This window comes from Python bivittatus, unplaced genomic scaffold (genome assembly GCF_059951505.1).
Source record: "Python bivittatus isolate LINGU-HERP-01145 unplaced genomic scaffold, Pbiv_v1 ctg000480_np1212, whole genome shotgun sequence".
Taxonomy (NCBI): domain Eukaryota; kingdom Metazoa; phylum Chordata; class Lepidosauria; order Squamata; family Pythonidae; genus Python; species Python bivittatus.
The window spans coordinates 61,244,120-61,254,674 of record NW_028277075.1 but is presented as its reverse complement, the minus strand read 5'-3'; the positions used below and the strand labels follow the sequence as shown (position 1 = coordinate 61,254,674).

At 37.8% G+C, this 10,555-nt stretch overlaps 1 protein-coding gene across 1 annotated transcript in view; it reads right to left on the bottom strand.

Moving 5' to 3' along the window:
• Positions 1-744: 744 nt before the first annotated feature.
• TH (tyrosine hydroxylase) overlaps positions 745-10,555 on the bottom strand; it is a 28,442-nt gene continuing 18,631 nt past the window's right edge. The window contains exons 6-13 of the mRNA XM_007424233.2: positions 9,010-9,060; positions 8,309-8,454; positions 6,211-6,346; positions 6,053-6,122; positions 4,246-4,302; positions 3,697-3,792; positions 3,406-3,539; positions 745-1,076 (exon numbers count right to left, since the gene is read on the bottom strand). Of these exons, the coding sequence (XP_007424295.1) occupies positions 917-1,076; positions 3,406-3,539; positions 3,697-3,792; positions 4,246-4,302; positions 6,053-6,122; positions 6,211-6,346; positions 8,309-8,454; positions 9,010-9,060 (850 nt within the window). The 3' untranslated portion in view covers positions 745-916. The remainder of the gene's footprint in view (positions 1,077-3,405; positions 3,540-3,696; positions 3,793-4,245; positions 4,303-6,052; positions 6,123-6,210; positions 6,347-8,308; positions 8,455-9,009; positions 9,061-10,555) is intronic.

The following is a 10,555-nucleotide window of genomic DNA, read 5'->3' as shown; positions in this document are numbered from 1 at the left end:
CCAGTCAGATGAGAAAAGCTCATTGGGCCTTATTCTGAGTCATCCCTTGGAATTCTTTGGAGCTCCTGTTACCAGCAGAATCTTAGTGTGGGGCAGCGTCCTGAGGCTTGTACCCCTCTGAAATCATTTAAGCAAAAGGGCTGGGAGGATTCTCGCCATAACAGAGAATTGCTAAAGGAATGTTTGGTCTTTCTGGGGGAAAAAAATCATAGACGATGTTGCAAAATTATAGGAGGGAAAAAAACAAAAAAACAAAAAAACGTGGAGAACATAATAAACTAATAAATTGTCCAACAAATTTAATGGAAGCCTTCCTCAGAGATACAAAAATTCAAACTTCTCTCTCTTTCTCTCTTTTGATTTGGGTGTTGTTCTTCTTCTAGCTTCCAAGGGGGCAGAACTGAGCAAGTTTCAGGAGGGGGCTTAAACTGTTTTGAACCTGGTAGTATAAAAACTTACTTGGATTGTTCTGTGCTTATCTCTAACATTTTAAATAATTTTAAAAATAGAACTTTGGGGAACAATTGATGTTTTGGGAATACATAATTTTTCTTTTTCTTCAAAGGGGAATTCATCATGTGTTGTGCAATTATTTGTTATAGTATTTGACCAATCCAGATCCCCTGCTATTAGTAAAAAACACTGAAGGGACTCAAGATTAAGCTCTTAAGCTTCATTTCCTTTCCTTTCTTCAACCGAGCTTGTCACTAAAATGCCTCTACACCATGGCATGTGGGGCACAATTCAAATCATAGTTATTATTGTGGCAAGAGGCAGCAACACAAAACCCTAAAAGAAATCATAGTGAAGTTGTTGGTCCAAACAGTGCAGTGAAGAGTAGCCATGGTGGAAAACCAACGTTGCAGTTGCAGAAAAAGACATTGGCTTGGAGAAAAAGGATCATCTAAATCTTGGGTTAGCTGATAATATTGAGTGCATCAATTAATGAGTGGAGCTCATCCCGCACATTTGCCAGGGAATGACAGATCTTCTGTGGGTTGTCCAATTGCTCAATACTATATGTGTAAGGATCATATTTCACAGAAAAAGGTCGCTTGATATGTGCTGCATAGACCCTAAAAAGAAGAGGATAAACATCAAAGTCAGTAACATAGATGGACTACTGCAATATTAAGAGATAAGGAAGCAGTGAAAGGCATATTGGGTAAACCAGCTTTCCTTAGCCTGGACCTTGAAGAACAACAAGGCCATTGATTATCTAGGAGTATAGCAGCTGTGTATAGTGCTGTCTAGGATTATGGGAATGAATCTGGGAACAAAGGGTAAATATTGTCAGTAGTCACTAGATATATAAGGTTCAACTAAATTCAATTTTTAGTCTAAAAATATACAAAATTCAGCTAAACCATCCCTGCACTTTGCCTAAATTTAAATACATTCTAAGCAAGCTGATGTTTCCACCATACTGTATATAAAATAGAAACAAACTTTCCATTTTTCTTTCAATAAATTGCACTACACATTTTTATTTCTTTCTACATTTTTTTGATTATACCACAGGGTTGTTGTTGTTTTTTTAACCTACATTATGCTTTGGTAATTTAAACACACAACAGGTCCCTTGTTTGCTGAAGGTCAGCCAATATCATCTATGACTGTAATATATTTGAATAGAGCCAAAAGCTACAGTCCAAAGTAGCTGGCCATTATGTGACCAAGGATGGAAGCCACTGAACTGGTGAAGGATATGAAACTAATTGTAAATAGCAAAAAAGCTATGAGCTGGAAGCTAAGCAGGTGCAGACTTTTAAGTCACACAGAAGTGACCAGGCTGAACTGGAAAACTCCTTTCTCTGCTAATCGCACACATACATATAGTTACAATCACTCTTATTGTGAAAAAAAACACCATGTTTTAGTTGGGATGATATTATATATCCTTTTCCCCCTTCATCTGGTGGAGCTTTAGCTATAACTGTTGGAGTTGTAGCCCACAGAACCTAATGTGGCAAGAAGGAATCTCTATAGGAGTCTAATAATTCCATATTATTTATGTTGTGGCACCATCTAGTGGCACTGGGAAATCACATGAAGTTGCCCAAAACACCAAGCAAATGCTAATCCCTTCTCTTCTGTTACTATGCAAATGCCTTTGATCCCTAATTGCTACTGATAGTTAGATTTATCTTTGGATGCTATGTGTAAATATTCTTTGAGAAGAAATGATGAGAATAGTCTGTGAAAAGTCTGGCTCCAATTATAGTGTTCCTTCACAAAATTCAGGCAGAGAGAAGCTGTAAGACCATATTACTTCTTACATACTAGTATGTGCAATTATAGCCCATCTGACTTCTCACCTGTCCATACATTTCACACATATACACTTCTCATCCCCCTCTTTTAAAAACATTGGTGGAAATGAGAATATATGGAAAATCACTTTCTTCCCTAACAATAAACTTCCTTGGACCTTTAATGAGATTCAGTGTATAATTTGTAACAGCAACCTACTTACAGTAAAAGCAAGTTCCCCTGAATCATTTGAGAAAAGTGTATTATTTGGATAGATGTAATCCCATAGAAACCCTGGTTAATGGGGATACCAGAATGGGGATTAAAAAAAAAAAAGATGTTAATTAGATGGCAACCAAGAGTTTTCTGTGACTCTTTGCTGTCATTCACATTATTGCTGTCCAGTTCTGTGACCCATTATAATGTAACCAGCAACCATCCCTGATAAAATGTGATAACCATATTGTAAACGTTTGAATATCTAGAAGATCATATCATTACAGTGATGCATAATAAGTTGACTAATTTTCATGATTTCTTAAGCACCTTTTTTGCCACCAAGGCTATTTAAGTCACTAGTTAGATATTGCTAGGGTCCTCTCATCAGCTGTTTCTAAGTGGACCAGGAGTTATTTCGGCCCAACTGGAAAGAACATTTCTCTTTGGGGAAGTAATTAATTACAATCTTATGCATACATACCTGTAAATGTTATTGAATGAAATAGACATGTAATGGATGTCATCGTTGCAAATATTTTCAAGGTCTTTTTAATATTTGTGTATATATTTATATTATGTTTTAATGTTCTAATTCATTTATGTTTGCCATCTTGATTATTTTGTTGGATGGAAAAATGAGTGATGGTAAAATTAACAAGGAAATAAACTAACAAATCAATCCTAAATGCATGTATATGTGGCAGATTAAATTCCATTTATTCCATATTTAGCGATGTTGTAATTTAGATTTCATTTTAACAAGCAACACTAAAAACATCCTTTTAAAGATTTGGGGGGGGGGGATTTTTATCTAATTATTTGGCAATGACGGAAATCATTCATAAATTATCTGTAGCAACCAGAACTCAACACTGGTGTAACTAGACATATGGATCCTCACTGTTCGATGATATGGCCAGCGATGACTCTTACCTGAGTTTAGCTTTAGCATCATTAAAGCTCTCTGATACGAAATAAACAGGCTGATAGGTCTGATCTTGATAGGGTTGCACAGCGGTAGCATCAGGGTCAAAGTCCCGTAGTTCAGGTTCATCTGACAGAGAGTGCTAAATGAAAGAGGGGAGGGAGAGAAAGCAGGAGAACCCCGTAATGCGATGACTTCAACAAGAGTAACTGGTCCGCAGAACAGGATCACCCAAGCTCAGAAGCAGCTGCTGTACTCTTTAATTTAGCTCAGTAGGGGTAGAGGAGGGCACCACTTACTATCAGCTCTCCATAGGAAGAGAGGAGGCCGGCTCCATAGGCTTTAATGATTCCATTTTGCTTGCAGAGCCCAAACTCCACCGTGAACCAATAAAGCTGCAGAGAAAAGTGAGATTGAAAAGATCCCATTGATTCAAAATGGTTAGGATTTTCTCATCTAAATTAGACAGATAAATGTGGGATTTTTATTGCATCTGTCCCTTTTGCATTGCATTTGGGAAGTTAACTGGAGGCTTTTCTAGGAAAAATGCATTTTTGTTGTTGTTGTTCTTAAAAGTCAGTCTCTGTTTTCTATTTGTCATGTTTATGCTGGAGTTTTAGAATGTTCTACTAATAATACTATCTTCTGTTCATGCCAGTCCTTATAATGAAAACCTATACCAGATTTTTCTTTCCCAATCTGGGCCTTGCCAGCTGTATTGGCTACAATTCCCAGAATTCCTGATTAGCATAGCCAACTAGCATTTAATATCAACACTTACAATCAATAGCAAAATCTAACAGAGGCAATTATATCTCTATTTGTGTATCCTAGAATTAAGGACTTACTGTTGCAAGTTTTTCAATCTCCTCATCAGTTGCCCCTAATGATGCAAGCCCAATTTCCTAGGAGCAAAAGGAAAACTATCATGTAGTTATTGTGTGTTTTTCCCCCTGACCATTATATGTTTGGTGTGCACAGCTCAAATTTTATGGATCACACAATAGGTACCAGTAGATCAGGTCAAGACTCTGCATATTACAACTTTCTAACCTCATCTCCTCCAAAGACATAGTAGAAGTCCCATAATTCACAGCCAGACTGGCAAATGGCTTCTAATTATAGAGTGGCAGTCTTCCTGTATACTGGGTAGGAAATTATAACCATGGCTGGTCAGGAAACAGCTGGCTGTGCTGCAGCCTAATTGATGAGATCTTGTTTAATCTGTATTTGTAAAAGCCCATCGTCTATTGATATTAACTCATGGGAAGTCTATAAATCAAAGTAAACTGAATACAGATGGGATCACATAGTTGATTGCCTGCTTGCAATCTTGAAATAGGTTATTTAGAGGTATTCTACTGCATATATGCCAAACTGTATTTACTTTTACAATTCTTGTAGTTGTTATCTCTATTTTGACATTTAGGAACCTCTGGAGTGCTGAGATTCTACTTGGGGTGCCCTGGATGCATTCATGTGGCTTTCATATGGGCACTACATTTTAAAACAATACAAATTGGACTCCATCCAAAGAAGGGAAACCTTGCAGCAGATAGAGCAGATTCATTTTCTGCTCTTGGACAAGAACAAATGGGTAGAAATGGTAAGAAAGGAGACTTTGACTAAACATGAAGGGAAAAAACTACCCAAGGAATGTTTAGGACAGAAGTAGGCAACATTTGAGGGGTTGGGGCACAGCTCTGCCTTCTGAGCTTCCAGAAATGCCAAGAGGCCATTTGGTGATGTAGCGATATCCCCTACAATGGTGGGGACTATTAGCACCTTTTTTGGGGAGGAAGGGGTTGCTCAGTAGAAATGGGAATGGAAATGACTCCCATCTCCATCTTGTCCATGCCCCAAATCACTTTTTTCGAAGTTGATGTTGCACCTTTTTTTGGCGCAGGAGTTTTGGGGACAGATGGGAGCAGCTCACATCCTTGAGACCTTTTGTCCCCTCCCCCATCCTTAACATTCTGAAAAACAGCTCCCTTTCAGCTGAAATCAGCTGGAAAATCAGCTATTTGGAATCATTTGAGTGGCTATAATACTAAAATTTTGATGGGGGGGAAATCTGAAAACCATAACAAAATTTGGTCATTTGGACACTGACACTCAACAATAAGCTGTCAGGCATGGGTGGGGAGCCATGAGGTGCCAGAGGACACATGTGACCTATGGGTTGCCTACTCGTGCCACAGGACGTGATAGCTTATCTATTTGGGTAGACACTTAAATGAAGAACCATTTCTCAAGGATGCCGTCATTGAAAAGGAGGTGATGAGTAATCTGAGGCCCAAAGTGCTCTTTTTAAAACAGCCTTTCAGTATGAGAAATGAAAGGTAGTAGGTTCATCAAACCTCACCCATGCTTAACCCACTAGTTAACAGTAAAAATCAAAATCCCCTTAGCCAACCTTACCACAGGAAAAAAAAAATCTGAAAACCTCTCTTTGACAATGCTATGTCCCTTATGTGTTTTGGCTGCTGAAAAAGTCATTTTAGAAAAGGGTGCTTCTTTGATCTGGGAGTGCCTTCTGGTTGAGTTGCATTTCCATTCCATAATCCCACCCAGCATGGCCAATGGCTGCTGTACTGGTTTTCTAGCAAAGAAGAGATTGTACCTTCAGCACAAGGTGATCCACCCTTTGCTCACCTGAGAGAATTGTGCAAATGTCTTGTCGGCCAACATTGGTACATGTCCCAGAAGTTCATGGCAGCAGTCCCTTTGGAAAGAAAAACAACCAGTTCTCCTCTGACTCTGAAACAGCAAGCCAGGCATTAAAGAAGCCAATCTTATGAGGCAGTACTCACGGCTCTGGAGAGTGCATGGGAGAAGAAGCATGGCGGATGTACTGTGTACACTGAAACACTCTGAAGGCTAAACTGGCTAAGAAGTCCCGGGCTGAGAGAAGGCCAGCTACCGGTCGGAGTTGGAACCCAGTTCTCTCTGAAACAACCCAAACCACCTTTTATATTTGGTTGTATCATTTAAGAAAGGATGAACATTAGGAGCTCTACTGGGTCTTATCAAAATATGGCTGTATATGCTTCAAATATGATTTGGGAGAAGTGCTCTGGAACTTGTACAAGGCCTAAAAAAAGTTGTGGCTGCTTTAAAGGTCACATTAACTTTAATGATTTGATTCTTTAAAACAGCCACAACTTTTTTCAAGGTGGGGGCAGGCTCTCCAGGAAACCTGAAAATAGTCAAGCTGCTTTAAGGGATACCAGATGGTAATGGGTGTTGAAACATTTCTTCTTAATCATTTTCAAAGCATAGACAATGCTACTTTTTAGTGCTGTACTCTGTGGCCACTCAGGTACACCCAGAGCTGAATTTTTTGGAGCTGTACAACTGGCCACAATTTAAAAGCAAAACAAAACCACCAATTATTCTTAAGTAGTTTGGGGACTAACTTATTAAATAGCTCAACCACCATAGAAATGAACAAACATAAGCTCTAGCTTGTCCATTTTTTATAAATATGGAACAAATCATACAGTTTGATATCATGTCTATAATCAATGTACTTATAAATACCTTCTCCTTTTTAATGTAGAATTATGATTGTCTTGTTTTACAAAAGAATACTTGCATTTACCACACATATTTCCTGTGAGTCTATTTTTAAGTTGTTTCTGTAAAGTAGTCTGAATATTTTGCTGTCTTCACAAGTGATCCAAGTTACATCGTTAACTACAGGTTTCTGATTTTTGAAAATAGTTTTAGGAAAATGTGGAACTTTCTGTAAATAATCTCTGCAGTCCAGGAAGCTCTTGAAATCATTAAGATTTGCAGAAGCCACTGATCTCCTGCAGGCATCATATTTGAAATGAGTTAGTTTTGGTTACTACTTAGAAGATCTCTTGACGGGGGGATGGCCAGATTAGTCTTTTTCTACTCTACATTAATTTTGCACATATTCTTTTGAAAGTCTTTTCTTTCTATAACCATATTATTATTAGGAAATACAGTATATTTCTAATAACGGAATCCTGTAATGTCTTCTTGGAAATCAACTGCATTGACTTATGGTGATTTGGGTCACCATAAATGTTTTAAGGATTATAGCCTAAATGTTTATCTTTTAAATAACAGATTTCTACATTTCCTCCTGAAGTGCAGTTTTAATAACCTATTTTGATAGGGCTTCTTGAGCAAAATCTGCATTACAAAAATTTGCAGAAATGCAAAATCCCAATGGATAATTGTTTTGATCCATACATTAGTCCAGAAGAGGGAGAGTAGATTAATTCTTCTCAGAATGTGCAAAGAATGGATTCCTCAAGCATCCTTTTTCTTTACATGGACAATAATCTTATGGAAGTTCTCCTCTACTGAGCATCTTCTATAGAAGCTTCCTATTGAACTCCCTCTTGCAGAGACCATAATTACCTTTTGATGTTTTTATGAACAATGAACTTTGCCAAACCTTGGCAGACTGTTTTCTCTAACTGGCCAAGGAGATGTGACATAGAACATTCTAGGGCAATTTCTTCTGAGTGCAAAACTTAAATTTAATGCTTATAAAGGGATAAATATCAAGAATGTGATGATGATTTAAAGAACAGTGTTTTACACTGACTTATAGCTTTTGTCCTGATAAAGAGTTGAATTCAAAATGTACCTAGCTATTTTTATCTGCAAACTATCTGTCGTTCTCCAGTCACCAGCTCTCTGGTTCCAGGGAACAGTGCTTCTAAGTTTTAAATGTGGTCCTACATATCTAGATCAGGGATGGGCACTCTTTGACTTGCAGACCACAAAGGCCCTTCAACCTTTTGGGAGCCCCCTAGAAGTACTGCTGAAATTGGGCAGCAAGTCTACTAAACTACAGAAATGCAAAGCTTCAAGTAGGGTTAATACTATAAAAATGTTCCAGTTCTCTAAACGTGACCACATACTTACCTTTCAGGAAGCGGGAGACATCCTCCAGTTGTGGGATATTGTTTTCACTGTAGCCACTATACCTCTCCAGTAAATGGAAGGCATCCAGGTGTTCTTTGCAGGCATGAGTGGGATAAAGACTCTTCAGTGTACTATACACTTCCCTCCTTCAAAAAAAAATAGGTAACCAGAGTATGTCCAGAGTGTTTGCATGGAGAAGGATAGTTACCTTAGAATCCTGCAATTTCTTTAGGATTAAGTTGATTTTTTTATTTTTTTATTTTGGGGGGGGTGCCTTTGAGTCAGTCTTGATTCCTGCAGACTGCCTGGACACATCCCTGCAGTTTTCTTGGCAAGATTTCAGAAGTTGGCAAGATTGCCTCCTTCCTAGGGCTGAGAGAGAGTGACTGGCCCAAGGTCACCCAGCTGGCTTTGTGCCTAAGGCAGGACTAGAACTTACAGTCTTCTGGTTTCTAGCCTGGTGCCTCAACCACTACAGCATCTGGAATAATATGTGATGCTTAAAAACATATATAAACGTAAGTAAAATACAGTGCAAATGCCTGGGGGAGAATCTTCTTCTGACCCAGAGTGACTGTGAGTCATCTGATACCTTAAAAATTCAGATGGAAATGGTGGGGCAGATACCTTATTAGAAAATGTAATTTGACTTTCCCAGAAGGATCTAAGAAAAGTTCTAGGAAAGGTTCCTTCACACTTACCAAGTGGTAATCTCCTCTGCTGTGTATTCAACTCGAGGAATTGGGTCTCCACTATTAGAAGAATATAAGGAACAGATATACAAAAATAACAATGTAGCAAATAGTACAGATCAACCCTGCAATGTTTAACTAAGTCTGATCCTTACCCAGTCATGCCTGAAATGTGGCCCAGAGCTACCACAATCTAAAAGATAAAACTTGATTTAAACAGAAGAGATATATCATAGTTAGAATCACAAAACTAATCAATGAATTAAAAAAAAACTTAGTTTGGATCTAATATGAGTACAACAATCATATGTCCTTTATTATGAAGGACAATTCTTTATTTCAGAAAGCTTTTAGATTTATTTAATTATTTATTTTCTTGGTTTTGCTCTTGAATTTTCCTTTGTAAAGCAAAGTTATAAACATAAACAATTACTTTTTTTTTTTTAATTTTCATGAACCTCTTTCAGATTTGCCCTTTTTTCAGGTTTGTCCTTTATTTTTTCCAAGAAAGTATGGTCACTGTAAAGATGAGTACTCATGTACATGGTAGACCAAGCTTTATCTGTTAGATCAGGGTTCCTCAACCTCAGGAACTTTAAGATGGGTGGACTTCAACTCCCAGAATTCCCCAGCCAGCCATTTTGAAACTAACCCTTTGAAACTTATTTTTAAAAGGATGGTTTGAATCATCATGACTGAAAACATAAATTTAGGGGCATAAACATTGTGTGTATAAATATATAAAAATAAAAAATAGTAACAGTGAAAAAAATATACAGGATTTTTTAAACCCATGTCATACAGACTAACCTAGACCATTCAGATAGTATGGAACATCTAGGTTAACGAAAAAGAACTGAACTATGCCTTGATGCATTCAAACCAAAGTACTGGTTGATTTATTACCCATTTGCTAAAGTCAATATCATTGATTTAGAATCTTACTCTTATCATGATTTCAGATGTAACACTGAAGATACAGACTTTGTTCCAAAGAACCATGCAATGAAATCTATTATATGCTATGGGTCTTTTGATTCATTCAGGATTATACCTGAATCATTGTTCATGAATCTACAGCACTTTACTTATAAAACGTCAAACATGGCATGGAGGGAAGAATGAAGAGATGCTCCCCGAGGAATGGAGGCGGGGGGAGGGGGAGAGAAGCTAGGTCTGTGCATCTGTGTATACTGAACTGTCTTAGGTGTGTCTATAAGAACTCTTTGGAACATGGCCTATCTTACTGAGTTAACAGCTGCCCAGCTCTAAAACTCATCTATCTACACCACTGCACATAATTAAACATCATTGAAGAACCTTAGTCCCCTGCTCATATTAAGTCTCTAATGTGATCTCTGGAGTTGTTGCAATGACTCCAGCTTTTCCCAATTTTATGCTTTTGTGAAATGTGTTCCACAACAACTTCCATTATCATAACTGCTATTGATAAGGCTGACTAAGAATTATGGGAGACTTATGGAGGACTCAAGGTTGAGAAAGGTTGGTAGATAAGTACCCGAGTAGATAACTACTTTATTAAAGTGCTGGGAAA